Genomic DNA, 19141 nt, shown 5'->3' with positions numbered 1-19141 from the left:
GAAGCTATTGTGACATCATAAAATAGCTCGACTACCATTTGTGGTTAAAGTCCCCAAAACAAGTATGAGATACCAGTTGCACCTCAGCAGGTTAAGTCTTCAAAATCAGAACAGCTCATCGCTTTATTGGAGCAAAGATTAGGGGCAGGAATCAAGAAGTCCAAAATATCATTTTTTTGCCTGAAAAAGGGAACCCCTAGAACATTACTTTGGTCGGGTAAACTGAGGGAGAATTCAGCATAGCCAAAACACCTAACCAGCACTCCTTTGGAACTGTGGGAGGAAACTGAAGCACCTGGAGGAAACCCATGCAGTCACCCAAGCCAGAAATCAAACCCAGGTCTTTGGTGCTGAGGCAGCAGTGCTATCCACCATGCCACTCCATTTACTTTAAATGCAATGAATAGTCCTGCTTTCTCATGATCCAGTTTTTCTCAAAAGCATTGCACTGTTTCGTTTCAGAAACAATATTAAAAAGAAATAGAGCTCAGGACAACTCACTTGATTGTAACTCAAGCAGATTTTAATATTTGGGGCTGTACATTTATTATTCCACACAGGTACGTACATCCAGAATATCACATCATTCACTACTGCGGCACATAGCGCCTAAGGAACAATCAATCGTTCTGCAGCACACTATGCAATCTGTTGAAATACACAGGGTGAACTTTGATATTTGTGTCCGATAAAGAGATTATTTCAGACAACTGAGAACTACATGCCACAATATTGCAGAGTAAAATCCAAGTGTTATAAACAAAGTAGAATGCAGAATTAGATAGCAAAAGAATCAAATAAATTAACACCTAGAAAAGGGGGAGGGGGAAAAAGAAACAATGAATGGTCTGACACTGAAATGGATGCTGCATCAAGGAATGCACAGCAGCAGTCCACGATATATGTCATGGAGGCATTTGAGAAGTTTAGATGAAGTTCAAATTGACATTCAGTAGTTTTCTAAAAAGGTACCTCGAAGAATCAGTGGACAGGAAAAATAGATTTAAATCTTTTCAACAGCTGGAAGATCAGTAAAGGTAACATTATAAACCCAGAACATCGGCAACCGTAAATCAAGCCATCAAATCCACCAATATGACTTTCAATGCTTGAGGCAGGAATCAGGTGTCAATCATTTCTTAATGAGATTGAGAAATGTAACCAGCAAACACAGGTGAAAAGTTCGATCAGTCAGTTCATTTTGAGCAACATACATTGAAGTACAAAATGATCCGATTGGACAGACAAGCTGGGCAGCAGAGTAGCATAGTGGTTAGCACTGCTGCCTCACAGCGCCAGGGACCCAGGTTCAATTCCCAGCTTGGTCACTGTCTGTATGGAACTTGCATGCATGTTCTCCCCTTCCCCAGGGTGTTCCAATTTCCTCCCACAGTCCAAAGATGTGTGGGTTACGTTGATTGGCCATGCTAAATTGCTCCTTAGTTTCAAGAGGATTAGCAGGGTAAATACATGGGGTTGTTGTCAGCACAGGCTTGATGGGCCGAATGGCCTTCTTCTGCACTGTAGGGATTCTATGATTCTATGTCTGCCTGGGTTTCCTCCCACAGTCTGAAAGACATGCTGGTTTAGGTGCATTGAAGTAAGGCAACTAGGGGAATTTTGCAGTAACTTCATTGCAGTGTTAAATGTAAGCCTTGGCTAAATAACAAACTTTACTTTTTAAACTTCATCTTAGACCGAGAGCACATGAAGCCATGCTTTGACAGATGAAGATGCTGGTTATCCAAACAAACAACTAACCTTCAGTTAAGGCAAAGGCAGCAAGGCTGATGCAGTGAAACAACAATAAAAGAACATATAATCAGGAGAAAGAAAACTGTGGATGGCAAGTTCATTGGCAGAAAAAAATGCTCTTTATACAGATAAAACTGCAGAATTGTGGAAAGTCACTGGAAAAAGATATGCAGAACAAAGATGATTAAACAAATTACTAAGTTGAGCAATAGGGCAAAGGAGAAAAAGAAAGTAAAATATCCATACCCTGGAAGATGGGGCATTTAAGAACAAAAACTATACAACTGCATGAAATGTCTGGTTGTGATAGTTCTCAGGGAAAAGAAATTCACACAACCATTCAGATCATGAAGAAAGTGGGGGATAAAGTCCACAACTACAAATCTGAAACTTGATACCAGAGCACAGCATAACATTATCCCACTCAGACTATAGCAGAAGATCTTTCCTGAAAATTTTACAGAAAACAATTATCCAAAGATAGATGCCCTGAAACGTATCAACTTCATGCTGACAACATATGGTAGTAAAAAGTCTGACAACACCAGGCTTTAGTCCAACCTATTTATTTGATAATATACTCGCAAGCTTTCGGGTTAGCCCCTTTGTCAGGTGAATGGAGAGTTCTGGCCTCAGACAGAGCATATAAAGCACAGACAGTTTAGAGATTACTGATTAGAATGCGAATCCTTACACCTAACCTGCTGTTCAAGACCTGAAGTGGCTGATAATGTGAGTGGAAGGAGCACTGATCACAGTTTAAAGAGATGTGTATTGTCTCCAGACAGTACAGTAAGTGAGGTTTTGCAAACCCAGGCAAGTCACGGGGGTTACAGATAGTGCGACATGAACCCAAGATCCCTGTTGAGACCGTCCTCATGTGTGCGGAACTTGGCTATCAGTCTCTGTTCAGCGACTCTGCGCTGTCGTGTGTCGTGAAGGCCGCCTTGGAGAATGCTTACCCGAAGGTCAGAGGCTGAATGCCCGTGACCACTGAAGTGTTCACCAACAGGAAGGGAACAGTCTTGCCTGGTGACTGTCGAGCGATGTTCATTCATCCGTTGTCGTAGCGTCTGCACGGTCTCCCCAATGTACCATGCTTCGGGACATCCTTTCTTGCAACGTATCAGGTAGACAATGTTGGCCGAGTTGCAAGAGTATTTACCGTGTACCTGGTGGACGGTATTCTCACATGTGATGATGGTATCCATGTCGATGATCCGGCATGTCTTGCAGAGGTTGCTGTGGCAGGGTTGTGTAGTATTGTGGTCACTGTTCTCCTGAAGGCTGGGTAGTTTGCTGCGAACAATGGTCTGTTTGAGGTTGTGTGGTTGTCTGAAAGCAAGAAGTGGGGGTGTGGGGATAGCCCTGGCGAGATGTTCGTCTTCATCAATGATATGTTGAAGACTCCGGAGAAGATGTCGTAGCTTCTCCGCTCCGGGGAAGTACTGGACGACGAAGGGTACTCTGTCCACTGTGTCCTGTGTTTGCCTTCTGAGGAGATCGGTGCGGTTTTTCGCTGTGGCGCATCGGAACTGCATCACATGAGGACGGTCTCAACAGGGATCTTGGGTTCATGTCGCACTATCTGTAACCCCCATGACTTGCCTGGGTTTGCAAAACCTCACTTACTGTACTGTCTGGAGACAATACACATCTCTTTAAACTGTGATCAGTGTTCCTTCCACTCACATTATCAGCCACTTCAGGTCTTGAACAGCAGGTTAGGTGTAAGGATTCGCATTCTAATCAGTAATCTCTAAACTGTCTGTGCTAACCCGAAAGCTTGCGAGTATATTATCAAATAAATAGGTTGGACTAAAACCTGGTGTTGTCAGACTTTTTACTGTGTTTACGCCAGTCCAACGCCGGCATACCCACATCATAACATATGGTAGGACAGAGATTCAACAGCCAATCACCCAAGTCAGAGGGACAAAAGGGAAAAACATTAACTGCACGTTTTACATTACTGAAACGGATGCTAACCTGGAGTTCAGTTGTAGCCAACCTCAATAAACCACGACACAGGAGGAGGCATCACTAAGGATTAAGGTAATACATCAATTGAAAAAACACTGATTACAGGCAAGAAAGATCCGGTCCAAATATATTTAAACTGAGCTAGATACTTTGAATGAGTATATCACCAAAAAGCACTTACATCAGCAACGTACAAAGATGTGCAGGTTAGGTGGATGGACCATATTAAAGTTGCTCCTTATGTCCTATGGTTAGGGGGATTAGTGGGATTACAGCGATAGGACGGGGATGGACCTGGGAAAGATGCTCTGTGTCAGGGCAGACTCAATGGGTTGAATGGCCTCCTTCTGCACTGTAGGGATTCTATATACAATATTGTCAGTACAGCAATGTAGAGTACATTGTCAGCACGCCATAAGGTGGAGGCATACCTTTCCACCACTTAAGTCTAAAATTTGAGTAATCTTAATAATCGGAGCTGTTATACTGATCAACATTCAAAATACATGGGAACAATGGACAAATAATGAAAGAAGTCACTTTGATACATAGAAACACCAGAATTGGTGAAGAGCCACTCCTCCAAATCACAGATTCTGTCCCCCACGCTCAATGCTCCAATTACAGGTTTGCTAGATCTTCCTCCAGAGACAGATGAACAGCAATGGCAGGAACCCCTTAGAGGTAAAAGGGCCAGTCCCATTCAACCCAGCGAGTCTGATCAATTCTCCGACAGAGCATCTTTCCTAGGTCCATCTCTGTCCTATCCATGTAACCCCACTAATTCCCCCTAGCCATGGGGCATTAAGGGGCAAGTTAATATGGTCAATTCACCTAACCTGCACATACTGGAAACTTTCCTCTGGAAAGTTGAGGAACAAAAGAAACAAAAATGGTGGGAACCCTTGCTCCTGCATTCCATGAGGAAGCATTCATAGTCCTTTGCTTCTGACAAAAACATTGTCTCGATCTACCATCAGAATCAGTCCCCAATCCTCTATCGCTGGAGACTACAATTTAAAGTACAGGCAATTGTTACTCAGCCATCAGTTCTCACAAAGTGCTTCAAGAACTGCCATATTGTTAGAACCTGGTCAATTCATGCTGCATGATAAAAAACGGCAGTGTAGAAGATGATTAATTCTACAACAGGCTGATAATCTGCCACTAAAGGTTAATTTGTAAATGCATGTTCATTCATCACTCTTGAGTATGACACAGCCAAAAGTTAATATTGGGTGTTGGATGATTGAAAAAGACCTCCAAACTGGTTGCACTTTTAAAATGTCCATCCCTAATTGCCCTTGAGAAACTGGTGATGAGCTGCCTTCTTGCACCACTGCAGTCCATGGAGGTGTAGGTACACCCACAGTGGTGTCAGGGAGGGAATTCTAGGATTTCAAACCAATGACAATGAAGGAATGGTGATATATTTCCAAGTCAGGATGGTGAGGGACTTGGAGGGGAGTTTCCAAGTGGAAGCTTTCCCATGGTTCTGCTGCACTTCTTCTAGATGGTAGGGGCTGCAGATTGGGAAGGTATTCTTGGCATTGTCTTGGTAAGTTCTTGTAGATTGTACAAACTGCTGTCACTGTGCATTGATGGAGAGAGTAAATGTTTATGGATGGGACAGTAATTGGCCAAGTTGAATTTGTTCTGTTTCTTATGGTCAGGACATTTCTGAGCAATTTTTTTATATTGGCAGGTAGATGCCAGTGCTGTAGCTACACTGAAACACCTTGCCCAGGTGCATGTCAAGTTTTGAAGCACAAGTTTTCAGTACCATTGGCAAATATTGTTGGGACCCATTGCCTTTGCAGTATCCAGTGTCTTCAGCCATTTCTTGACATCATATGAAGAATTGGCTGAAGACCAGCATCTGCAATGCTGGGGACCTCTGGAGGAGCAAGAGATGGATAATTGACTCAGCATTTTTGTCTAAAGATTGATGCAAAAGGTTAGCTGCACTTGGCCCCCTCATTGTTGAGGATCAGGATATTTGAAGAGCATTCCTCCAGCGAGTTGTTAAATTGTCCACCAGGATTCATAACTGGATGCTGCAGGATTGCAGAGCTTAAGATGTGATCCAATGACAGCGGAATTGCTTTGCTGTCTATCACTTGCTGCTTGGCATGCAAACAGTCCATTGTCACAGCTTCACCACGCATTTTTAGGTATGCCTGACAATGCACTTGGCATGCCCTCTTCATTTGAAATAATGAGTTGCAAGTCATGAACATTTAGAAAAAAACTAGACCAGATGCAATTATTACAGCACAAAAGTGGGCCATTTAGCCACTGTGCCTACGTCATTGCTTATGAAGTTATTCAATTAGTTTTAGTTCACCACTCTTTGCATTTGTGCTGTTACCTAAATGAGGAAACCTAAAAACATTGTAGCATTACTGCCTCAATTTATGTTGAATGTGATTGCATCACCGAATAAAGGAGTTAATGAAAATGAACACGGAATTCCCAAAAATCATCCCTTGATAAAATCTTACATTGTTATGTACATGCACATGTAACAATTTTTAAAATTCGTACACGAGACGTGAACATCACTAGCAAGGTTAGTATTCATCACCAGTCCCCAATTGCTCTTGAACTGAATGGCTTGATTGGCCATTTAAACAACATACAGCTCCAGTTGCACTTTACATGGATTTGGAGCTAATGTAGGCAAGACCACGTAAAGATAGCAGATTTCTTTTCCTGAAGGATGTTCATGAGTCAGATGGGTTTTACAATGGTCACCACTTTTAACTTTCAATTCTTGAGTTTTAAAAACTTAATTGAATTTAAATTCCATAGGATTTGAACATGCCTAGAGCATTAGCTTGTGCTTCTGGATTATAACGCCAGAAGCACAAACATCCCTCACTCCCTCTGACAAAATTAAAACTACGCTTTCTGGCACTGACAAGAATTTAGTTCCAATTCCATCAACTGCACTAGCTATTCTCCTGGTGGAAAGTAATTTACTTGGACTTTAAGACCCTCCATAACAGCATCGCAAAACCTCAGTCTGCAGGTGATCAAGAAGGCAAATGGAATGTTGGCCTTTATTGCGAGGGGGATAAGATACAAAAGCAGGGAGGTCTTGCTGCAACTGTACAAGGCACTGGTGAGGCCGCAACTGGAGTACTGTGTGCAGTTTTGGTCCCCTTATTTGCAAAAGGATATATTGGCCTTGGAGGGTGTACAGAGAAGGTTCACCAGGCTGATACCGGAGATGAGGAGATTAGCTTATGAGGAGAGATTGAATAGATTGGACCTGTACTCAGAGTTTAGAAGGCTGAGGGGGGAATTTTATAGAGACTTACAAGATAATGAAGGACATAGACATAGAACACTGCAGCACAAACAGGCCCTTCGGCCCACAAGTTGCACCAATCACATCTATACCTACCAAGCCATAGAACTATCTGTAACTCCCAATGCCATTAGATCCCACATACTCATCCAGAAGTCTTTTAAAAGATCCCAGCGAGTTCACCTCTACCACCACCGACGGCAGCCGATTCCACTCACTCACCACCCTCTGAGTTGAAAACTTTCCCCTAACATCTCCTCTGTACTTGCTTCCCAGCACCTTAAACCTGTGTCCTCTTGTAGCGACCATTTCAGCCCTGGGAAATAGCCTCCGAGAATCCACCCTATCTATTCCTCTCAACATCTTATAAACCTCTATCTGGTCACCTCTCAACCTTCATCTCTCCAGGGAGAAGAGACCTAGCTCCCTCAACCTATCTTCATAAGGCATGCCTCCCAATCCAGACAACATCCTTGTAAATCTACTCTGCACCCTCTCAATAGCTTCCACGTCCTTCCTGTACTGAGGTGACCAGAACTGCGCACAGTACTCCAAGTGGGGTCTGACAAGGGTCTCAAAGTTGCAGCATTACCTCCCGACTCCTAAACTCAATCCCTCGATTAATGAAAGCCAGTACACCATATGCCTTCTTGACCACATCCTCCACCTGCGAGGCCGATTTAAGAGTCCTATGGACCCAGATCCCAAGATCCTTCTGCTCTTCAGCACAGCTAAGACTCCTACCCTTGATACTGTACTCCTGCATCCCGTTGGTCCTGCCAAAATGGACCACTACACATTTATCCGCATTGAAGTCCATCTGCCACTTCTCCGCCCAGTCTTGCATCCTATCTATGTCACGCTGCAACTTCTGACATCCCTCCAGACTATCCACAACACCAACAACCTTCGTATCGTCGGTGAACTTACTAACCCATCCCTCCACTTCCTCATCCAGGTCATTTATGAAAATGACAAACAGCAAGGGTCCTAGAACAGATCCCTGGGGCACTCCACTGGTGACCGACCTCCATGCAGAGAAAGACCCATCCACAACCACCTTGCCTTCTGCAGGCAAGCCAGTTCTGGATCCACAAGGCCAAAGCCCCCAGGATACCACGCCCTCTCACCTTCAAGAAGTCTTGCATAGGGGACCTTATCAAACGCCTTGCTGAAGTCCATGTAAACCACATCCACTGCTCTTCCTTTGTCAATGTGTTCAATCACATTTTCAAAGAACTCAGCTAGGCTCGTAAGGCACGACCTGCCCTTGACAATGCCGTGCTGACTATTCCTGATCATTCTAAACTTATCTAAGCGCTCATAAATCTTGTCCCTCAGAATCCTCTCCATCAGCTTACCAATCACTGAGGTCAGACTCACCAGTTGGTAAGTTCCCGGGCTATCCCTGTTCCCTTTCTTGAAAGTAGGAACCACACCCGCAATCCTCCAATCCTCCGGAACCTCTCCCGTCTCCATCGACGATGCAAAGATCATCGCCAGGGGCTCTGCAATCACTTCCCTCACCTCCCACAGTAATCTGGGGTACATCCCATCTGGTCTCGGCGACTTATCTTGATAGAATTTACAAGTTCCAACACATCCTCTTTCTTAATATCCACATACTCAATCTTTTCAGTCTGCCACAAACTTGTAGTACAACCTCCCAGATCACTTTCCACCGTGAATACCGAGGCAAAGTACTCATTAAGCACTTCTGCCATTTCTTCCGGTTCCACACAGACTTTTTCCCCCTTCACCTTTTATAGGTCCTATCCCTTCTCTTCTCATCCTTTCACTCTTCACATATTTGTAGAACGCCTTGGGATTCTCCTTAATTCTACCCAAGGCCTTCTCATGTCCCCTTCTGACTCTCCTAATTTCCTTTTTAAGCTCCTTTCTACAAGCCTAATACTCCTCTAGATCCTTAACATCCCTTAGCTCTCTGAACCTTTTATATGCCTTTCTTTTCTTCCTGACCAGGTTCACCACAACCTTCGTGCACCACAGCTCCCGCGACCTACCAAAACCTCCTTGTCTCATCGGAATGTCGTCGTGCAGATGTCCAGTCAAACGTTCCTTGAAAATCCTCCACCTTCCTTCAGTACTTTTCCCCAAGAACACCTCCCTCCAGTTTACTCGTCCAATTGTCTGCCTGATGTCATCATATTTCCCCTTACTCCAGACAAACACCTTCCTAGCCTGCCTGATCCTATCTCTTTCCAATGCTATCGTGACAAAGATAGAATTATGATCTCCATCCCTGAGATGCTCTCCAACCAAGAGATCCGTCACCTGTCCTGGTTCATTAGCCAGCACCAGGTCAAGTACAGCCTCTCCTCTCGTAGGCTTATCCATGTGCTGTGTCAGGGGGCTAGATAGGGTAGAGAGAGAGATTCGTTCCACTTAGAAAGGAAACCAGAACTAGAGGGCACAGCCTCAAAATGGGGGCGGGGGGGAGCAGTTTAGAACAGACTTGAGGAGGAACTTCTTCTGAGTGGTGAATCTCTGGAAGTGGTGGAGGCTACCTCGTTGAATATGTTTAAGTCATGGGTAGATAGATTTCTGATCAATAAGGGAATTAAGGGTTATGGGAAGCAGGCGGGTAAGCGGAACTGATCCACTTCAGATCAGCCATGATCTTACTGAATGGCGGGGCAGGCTCGAATGGCTACTCCTGTTCCTATTTCTTATGTTCTTATAGACTAATGAACAAAGTCGAAGAATATACAAGTCAGGGGACATGGCAAAATGGATTGCTAGCTAACAACTTCAAGACAAAGCAAAGTGGGAATAAAATATATTTATTCAAAATGGCAGAGTGTGGGAAATGGTGTTCCAGCAGAATTAGTGCTGCGACCACTGGTTTTAATCAAGAACAATTTGTGGAGTATTGGATGACACTGGGAATTGGTAATTAACACAGAAGAGGATGGTACCAAATTACCAGACATCAATAAACTATTAGTTTATATTAAATATATAGTTTACATCAAAGACATCGGAGCACATAAGAGCACAGAGATCAATCGTTCCGTGTAGAGACTACATTGTAGTTAGCACTATGCTCAATAAAAGATAGAATTTGCTAATAGTATTGCCTCTAGCCTTATCTGGGAGTCCAGGACCATGATTATCACATACAAAGCCAAAGACAACAGTGACCGATAAAGTTGTAGAATGGGCAAATGAAGCTCATCACAGATGGTAGCAAGAATAGGATAGTCACTTTTGGAGAATGCAAATTTTGGTAGGGGAGAAAAACAAAGGAATCTCCGAGCACCAATAAATTGAATCATTAAAATTTGCACCATAGTTAGCAAGGGCATATCTTAAAAAACAAGCATTCAGCTATATTTTTGGAAGGATAGAATTGAAAATAGAGAAGTTATGCTAAACATGATCAAACCTTGATTAGGTCATATTTAAAATATTGTATAGTTCTGATAGCCATATTAATAGGATATTAGAAATATAGGAGAATAACATAGAAGGTATACAGCATAGAAGATGCCATTCAGCCCATTAAGTCCGTACTGATCACAATCCCACCCAGGCCCTATTCAAGTAACCCCACATATTTATCCTGCTAATCCCTGAAAGTAGGGTCAATTTAGTATGGCCAACTAACCTAACCTGCACATCTTTGGACTGTGGGAGGAAACCAGAGCACCCGAAGGATACTCACGCAGACACAAGGAGGAAGTGCAAACACACAAGTCTGGTACTGAACCTGAGTTCTGGTGCTGAGATAGCAGTGCTAGCCACTGTGTCAACCAGGTCAGAGATTTACAAAGATGATACCAGAAATAAATGGGTTTAAATCAGGAATGCACAAAGGTGCAGGGTCCCTTTTTTCTTGAAAAAGGCAGCTGAGAGATGATGGAATAGCAGACTTAAAATAGAAAAATCCAGTAGGGTAGAGATGCTTATTTGAATGTCCGAGTGGATATAGGACTCAGTACCACAGGGTTGTAATAAATGCATCTATACTATTTGCTTCAAAGGAAAACTGGGCAAGCATATGAGGGAGAAAGGAATGGATGGTCACGATGATAGGTTTAGACGAGAAAAGAGCAGCCTCACACGGAACATAAATGCTGGCATTGGCTGGTTGGGCCAAATGACCTGCTTCTGTGCTGTAAGTTCTTTTTAATGATGTATATCAGTTTTGCCACACGTAGGTTGTTCCAAATAGTTAACTTGCTTTCTGTCTCTGACTCTTCATCTACACCTTTATCATATTAAAGGAGCGAGTTCTCAAAATCCTTTTTCCTCAAGCAGCTTAGAACCTTCTTGCACGCACACAAAAGTTCTACTTGCTTTGCTTTCTATTTCCCAGGAAAGTCATTAAGAAACTTCAATCTAATTTTAAAGCCCTTAAAAAAAAAACAACCCCCAGCCTGTGATGTGCATTTCTCTGACTTCCAGTTTATTAACAATTCCCCATTGGAGATCATGGAAATAATCATTATTTACGTAACCAAAATCTGTCTATTTGCAAGGTACATCGAAAGACCTCGACAAAGAAACTCCTAATAATTGGACACGTGTCAAGTAGAACTGAATTTATGGAGTAGGTCATAAAACATCTGCAACATCAATGTAAAACAAATTCAGATACAAGAATCTGCTCCACATGCTTCAATCATTGCTAAAAGCATATAATGGGACGACAGCTTGCAAAAGGTTATAAGAACAAGGAGTGCTGAGGATCTTGGTGTATAAACACTACAATTGCCACCACACAGAGATTTTGTGGAGGGAATCCACTTAAACATGATATCAATCATAAAATTGGACCAAAACCTGGTCCCAAAAGCAAAATATGGGCACGATGTCCATTTTTTTTCTCCACCGTTTCAATCTATGACTGCTCATGTGATGAGTGGAGACATCAGAAGATGCTTTTCTTTATCTGAAGAGTGGCCCATACTAGAATTCAACACAGGTTGATGACAGTTCAAGGTTTTTCTAGTCTGTACAACGCAATTTCTTGACAAGGGATTTGAGTGAGACCAACTTTGTCGTCTATTCTAAATACCTTTTGTTAGGTGATGGCAAGCAGTCTTCTTGAACTGCAGCAGTCAATCTGTTGTAGGAACACTATTAGAAAGTTAGTTCCAGGATTTTAACCAAGTGACAACGAAGGAACAGTGATTAGTTCCAAATCAAGATGGTGAGATTTGCTGGGGATTCATTCCCATGCATCTGCTTCCATTATCCTTCCTGATTTCGGGGCCATAACTTTGGAAGATGCTGTTGATGGAGCCTTGGTAAGTTGCTGCAGTGCACCTTATAGATGGTAACAAACTGCTGTCACTGTGCACCACTGATGAAGGAGTGAATGTTTAAGGTGACTGGTGGAGTGCAAACCAAGCAGGCTGCTTTGTCCTAGATGGTTTCAAATACTGCTGGAAGCCAAACTGATCCAAGCAAGTAGAATATTCCATCACACACCTGACTTGTACCTTGTGGATGGTAGCCAGGTTTTGGGGATTGAGGAGAGCTACTCACTGCAGAATTCCCAACCACTGACCTTTCCTTGTGGTCTCAGTATTTAGTCCAGTTCAATTCCTCATCAATAGTAATCCCCAAAATATTGATAATGGGAAATTAATTGCTGGCAATACTGTTAATATTATGGGGAGAAAGTTAGATTCTCTGTTCTTGGAAATAGTCATTACCTGGCACTTACATGCTATGAATGAAACTTTTTGAACGTGGATGTGAATATAGATTTTACTAACAAATAAACCTGTTGGACTTTAACCTGGTGTTCTGAGACTTCTTACTGTGTTTACCCCAGTTCAATGCCAGCATCTCCACATTGCGAATATTGGTTGCCAATGATCAGCTCAAGTCAAAGCTATTGGTGCATGTGGACACAGATTGCTTCAGTATCAGAGGAGTCAGTCAACTGGCAAATACTGACACAGCCAGCCCCATGTTGGATGAAGATCAATGATGAAGCATTTGAAGATGGTTGGGCTGACATCGAACAACCACAACCATCTTCCTTTGCACTAGATGTGACTCTTGGGGGTTTCCAAATTCTGCAACATTCCCTCCCTCCTCCAAAATCCATTGCTTCAATTTTGTCCAGCCCCTTGATACCACACTCGTCAAATGCTGTCTTGATGTCAAAGGCAGTCACCCTTCCACCTCTTGGATGCAAAGAGGTGAGTATCATATGTGGACCAAGACACAAGTTCTGGCCAAAGCCAAACTAAGCATATTGTGCTGTGCAAGTGCTATTTGATAGCACTGTTGTGATACTTAACGGCAGCACAGTGGAAAGTGGTTAGCATTGCTGCCTCACAGCACCAGGGACCCATTTCCACATGGATTACTGTCTGTGTAGAGTTTGCACATTTCCCCGTGTCTGCACGGGTTTCTCCGGGTGCTCTGTTCTCCTCCCACAGTCCGAAAGACATGCTGGTTAGGTGCATTGGCCGCGCTAAATTCTCCCTCAGTGTACCCAAACAGGCGCCGGACTGCAGCGACTAGGAGATTTTCACAGTAACATCATTGCAGTGTTAATATAAGCCTACTTGTGACATGAATAAATAAACTTAAGTCTCATCATTTTTCCGATGATCAGGATTAAACTGATTGATGATGGTGGTCGATGGCCAGATTGGATTTGGCTTTTGTGGACAGGACATATCTGGCAATTTCCCGCCACTTTGCCAAACAGACGTCAGTGTTAAGTGTGCTGGAACTACATAACTAGCTCTGAAGCACAAGTCTTCAGCCACTGCCAAGATGCTTTCATGACAAAGCCAGTTTCTTCTCATGATATCACACCAGTGAATCAAATTGACAAAAGGCTGGCATCTGCGATACTGGGAACTTCAGGAGGAACGCGAGATGGACATCCATTCAGCATTTCTGACAGAATACAGTTACAAAATGTTTTCGCATGGTCTTTTGCCATACCCATCATGGAGGACAGGAATGTTTACGGAGCCTCATCCTCTTCCAGTTAGTTGTTTTAACACCATTCACAACTGGATCTAGTAGGACTGCAGAGTTTTGCTTTGATCAAACGGTTGTGGGATGGCATAGTTCTGTCAATTGCTGCTTCCATTAATTAATGCCCAAGTTTTCACTAGGTCAGCCCTTCATTTTTTTTAGGAATGCCTGGAATTGTTCCTTCCAAAATGATTTGCTCCAGGATGGGATCTTTAATGCTTTCCAAAATTACTCCAGTAACTACTCCTCTGATCTATTGTGTTAACTTCCAAATATATTGCCCTACACATTTTTGAACCCTTCTGCAACATTAAACTGCACTGCACAATGCCTTTCCTCAGGGCTAAAGCCATTAAACAAATTTATCAACCAGGTTCAACTCATTTCCCACACTTCTGCCCTTATCCCTCACACCCAGAGCCATGATAGGGTCTCGCATGTCCTCACTTTCCACTCCACTCGCATTCAAAGGATTATCGTCTGCCATATTCACCAATTCCAGCATGATATTACCATGAAACACAATTTAAAGAAAACATTTTAAGAGGCTACAAAGGGACATGGTTAGAGTGGGCAAAGATTTGGCAATGGAATATAATATGGGCAAATGTAAAATTCAGTTTTGACAAGAAGAACTAACATATCATTTCAATGCTAAGAGATTGCAAAACTGAGCTGTAGGGGTATATGGGTGTCCTAATGCATGAATATAATTCATTGTGACGCAAATAGATTACAAGTGGGGAAATTATGCTTCAGTTGTAAGGGATATTGGTGAGTTGTATAAAGTATTTGTCACCTTATTTAAGATGTAAATGCATTATACACAGTTCAGAAAAGGTTCACTAGACCAATACCAGGAAGGGGCAGGTTGTCTTCAAGAAAAGTTGGATACATCAAGTTTGCATCCATTAGAGTTTAGAAGGGGGAAGAGGTGACTTCATTAAAACCTTTAAGACCTGAGGAATGTCGACAGAGTGGATGTGGAGAATGTTTCTTGTTAACAGAGATGAGATTTGTTTTCTCAGAGGGTCACGAGCCTCTGGAATGCTTCCTCAAAAGGCAGTTGGAATAGTGTCTTTGAATATTTTGCTAGATAAGAACATAACATAAGAACATAAGAAATAGGAGCAGGAGTAGGCCAACTAGCCCTTCAAGCCTGCCCCGCCATTCAATAAGATCATGGCTGATCTGTCGTGGCTCAGTTCCACATTCCCGCCCTCTCCCCATAACCCTTAATCCCCTCTCTTATCAAAAACCCATCAACCCGCGTCTTAAAAATATTTAGCGAGGCAGCCTCCACCACTTCAACGGGCAGAGAATTCCAGAGATTCACCACCCTTTGAGTGAAGAAGTTCCTCCTCAACTCTGTTCTAAACCACCCCCCCCTTTATCTTGAGGCTGCGCCCCCTAGTCCTACTATCCTTTCTGAGCGGGAAGAGTCTCTCCACCTCTATCCTATCCGTCCCATTCATCATCTTATATGTCTCAATGAGATCTCCCCTCATTCTTCTAAACTCTAACGAGTACAAGCCTAATTTATTCAGCCTCTCCTCATAGCTCAACCCCCTCAGCTCCGGCATCAGCCTAGTAAACCTCCTCTGCACTCCCTCCAAGGCCAAAACATCCTTGCGTAAGTACGGCGCCCAAAACTGCACACAGTACTCCAGCTGCGGCCTCACCAATGCCCTATACAGCCGCAGCAAGACCTCCCTACTTTTATATTCAATCCCCCTCGCGATGAAGGCCAGCATCCCATTCGCCTTCCTGACCACCTGCTGCACCTGCAAGCTGGGTTTTTGCGACTCATGCACAAGGACCCCGAGGTCCCTCTGCACCGTCGCCTGCAAAGGGTGAAAGGTAGGCAGAAATGTGGGGTTGAAGTTACAATCAAATCAGCCATGATCTTATTAAATGCCAGAGCTGGCTCAAGAGGTTGAGTGACCTGCTCCTAATCTATATGTTCGGATCGTGAAAATAAAACATTAAAATGATACCAAGATTTATTGGTGACCAAACATCTTTAAGTGCTTAGTATGTGAAGTGTAGTCAGTATTGTAATATATAATTACCCCGTATTAATCATATTGTTTTTACTGCCAGTATCTTTTAATTAATGATAATCTAATTTACTCTATCAGATTTCAATGACTACAGACGATGCTCCAGCATCATAGCTGCATTAGCAGCAAGTCCAGCCATGTACACATGTTGTGCTGGGCGCATGTTGCAGATTCAAACGGTGGGGATTCCATCAATGGACAAACACCAGCCAATCACCTGTTGGCTTCGACGTCACAATGCCCCCAGGAACCGATCAGCAGCAGGCTTTCGGATTCGGGCGGGACCGGATTCAGTGACGTCCACAAGGCGGGTAATTCAAAAAAACCCGACTGCTCTAACGCGCATGTGCACTGCAACACTCCACACAATACTATATTGGATATAATTCAATTCCGCACTCCCTCACCGAAGATGAGAAACGGTTAAAAAAAAAATCCCCTTTCCCGAGGAAGAACCATTCGGTATTTTCGAGTCAAAGCTAAATTGGCTTTAAAAAATAAACAGTCCGTTTAGCTCAGATCGTATTCCCTTCGGTTAGAGATGAGGAAATCCTTACCGTTGCTACGCTGGATTTTAACAATAAGACCCACTTTCAGTCTCCCGAAATGTTGAGCCATTCTTTCACATTAATCGAAATAAACTCGTACAACCCCGGGCAGCAGCCAAACCGAATAAACTTTCAAAACAGCGCGCGCCGAGCCACAGGGACCGAGCATGCGCAGCAATGCCGGCCTTAAACCCCGCCCAACTTAATGGGAACCTCCTTAAAGGAGTATTTAAAGGGGCATGTGCAATATTCGGCTGCTTTGCGGACGGTGCCGTTCTGTCTCTATGAGATAGGTCTTGGGCCGGTGTGGTCTCTTTTAAGAGTCCTTTGTAGTGAGTACAGACTCCCTGACACTAGACATCATTGTGTATTGAGTTGCTGAGGGGAAGGTGAACGTCGAAATAAAACAAATGCAATGGATTAAATTGTGTATGAAATGTTTTAAATGTACTTTTACAATGTTATTATTGAAGGAATTAATTGCTTTGAACCAAATGACGTTGCTTAATTAAAGAAGCTTATGTAATCAGAATGAATTTTCTGTTTGATTTTATTGCCCCGGCTGAAATTTGTGTCACAAGAGAAGCCGAATACCCAGGGCAGTCATAGAATAATAGAAACCCTTCAGTACAGAAGGAGGCCATTTAGCCCATGGAGTCTGCACCGACCACAATCCCATCCAGGCCCTACCCCCTTTTCCCTACATATTTACCCACTAATCCCTCTAACCTATGCATCTCGGGGCACTAAGGGACAATTTTAGCATAGCCAATCAACCTAACCACACATCTTTGGACTGTGGGAGTGTGAGCAACAGGTAAAGATGCTGTTAACACATAGCTGTACACCATAGAAAAATAGCATAAAGTTAGGTAGACTGGATATAGTCAGGCACATTGATAACCCACATTATGGAAACAACTGTGATTTTAGTCACAAACATAGGGCATAAAATTTGCTGCTGCTAACAGAGCAATAGTCAGGGACAATAAAAAGACTGCCTGTGGTGTAGGAATAACACTAGATGTGTGGGTACAAGTTATAAAAAGCAAATGGTATACAAGATGTGTTGTTTCTACAACTAAGCATAAAAGGGGGAAAAAGGTCACTGAGGTAGTCGGGACAGCAGTGATTAAGTTGGCAAAGGATTGATTACCGCCAATCTGAACTGGACATGTAACAGTGTTGGATAAGATGGATGAGTTTACTAATGCACGCTTGTGATAACAGGAGACATTGTTACATGGGGAGTAGAGGGGATGGAAACTTGGGGCACCTCGAGCCAATAGGGGAATGACAACACATAGATGGGACAGGGACCACCAATTAGGGGAGAACAACACATTGCAAAGCCATTACAATGCTTGTAAAAAAGTATAAAAATGTGCTGCAAATCGATGTAAGGTGTGCCTATTTTGTTGGACACCCGGTCTTGCAAGAACGTTAAATAAAATATCTTGCTCCTTCAGAACTTGACTTGACTAAATTGTTTGACTGTGAGCTGCGTTTCTCACAGGAGGAAACCAGAGCACCCAGAAGAAACCCACGCAGACACAAGGAGAATGTGCAAACTCCACACAGACAGTGACCCTGGATCTGTGAAGCAGCAGTGCTAACTACTGTGCTATCGTGTCGCCCCAGCACTGTCAGTCAGCGCTGTGATGCTGGAGGTCTGAAGGGAGAAGTCAGTTGATTGTGCCAACGCCTATCACACAGCTCCACAGGGAATTGAGATATCACAGGACGGCCAGAGGCTGGGTACCTGGGACTTACTGCCCCTGGCTTCATCAATGCTGACTAGGATCTAATCTTGGAGGTCAAGAGAGAGAGGAGGAAGATCCTTTATCCAGAAGGTGATAGGAGGTAGCCACCTCACCAACTACCAGGAGGACCTCACTGTTCGTCTCCCTCTGCACCCAATTCCACCTCCATTCATCCCTTCTGCTCCTCTCCAGTTGACCTATGTCCTTCCAGGGCTCACCATCCTCAAGGTTCACAACTCTGTGGAGGACCATGTTATAGACAGCACAGCAGACTCCCACAATGAAAGAGATCCTTGCACTGGAAGACACAATTCAATTGGTTCAGGCACTATAATTGCAATTTCAGAAGCCAGGTGGCCTGCTCGATGGTTGTCCTACTGAGTAGATAGCATTGGTTTTGTTGTCTCCATGTCTCTCTTTGGATCTCATGGAAGAAGTGAGTTATCATCTCTTCATAGATTATCCCTTGTCGCCACGGATCCATCCACACATTTTAGGAGTTGGAGTGAAGATCTCAGGCTGCCTGGACTGAGGAGTTATAGTATGGAACCTCTTTTTTATGAATCTCATTGACCAGAAGCTGTGTGCTTTATGGCTATATAAATAGTATTGATGATGCTGTGCATCTGGGGGGATCCAGTGATGCAGGCAAAACTGAATGCCCTCTGTCTTCCACGAAATGAATGTGCTTTACAGCTCTGACAGAATATCAGTGAGATGTAGCGATGTGCAGCC

The 19141-nt window shown here is 43.4% G+C and overlaps 1 protein-coding gene across 1 annotated transcript in view; it reads right to left on the bottom strand.

The window, feature by feature from the left end:
* Positions 1-16773, bottom strand: part of kif2c (kinesin family member 2C) — an 87135-nt gene extending 70362 nt beyond the window's left edge. Inside the window, exon 1 of the mRNA XM_080196541.1 lies at positions 16653-16773. Within this exon, the coding sequence (XP_080052667.1) occupies positions 16653-16713 (61 nt within the window). The 5' untranslated portion in view covers positions 16714-16773. The remainder of the gene's footprint in view (positions 1-16652) is intronic.
* Between the last annotated feature and the right edge of the window lie 2368 nt (positions 16774-19141).

The sequence above is a fragment of the Carcharhinus amblyrhynchos genome, chromosome 9 (genome assembly GCF_965287045.1).
Source record: "Carcharhinus amblyrhynchos chromosome 9, sCarAmb.v2.hapA, whole genome shotgun sequence".
In the NCBI taxonomy this organism is placed as follows: Eukaryota; Metazoa; Chordata; class Chondrichthyes; order Carcharhiniformes; family Carcharhinidae; genus Carcharhinus; species Carcharhinus amblyrhynchos.
Note: the sequence above shows the minus strand (reverse complement) of the source record. Positions and strands in the feature narration are given on the sequence as shown.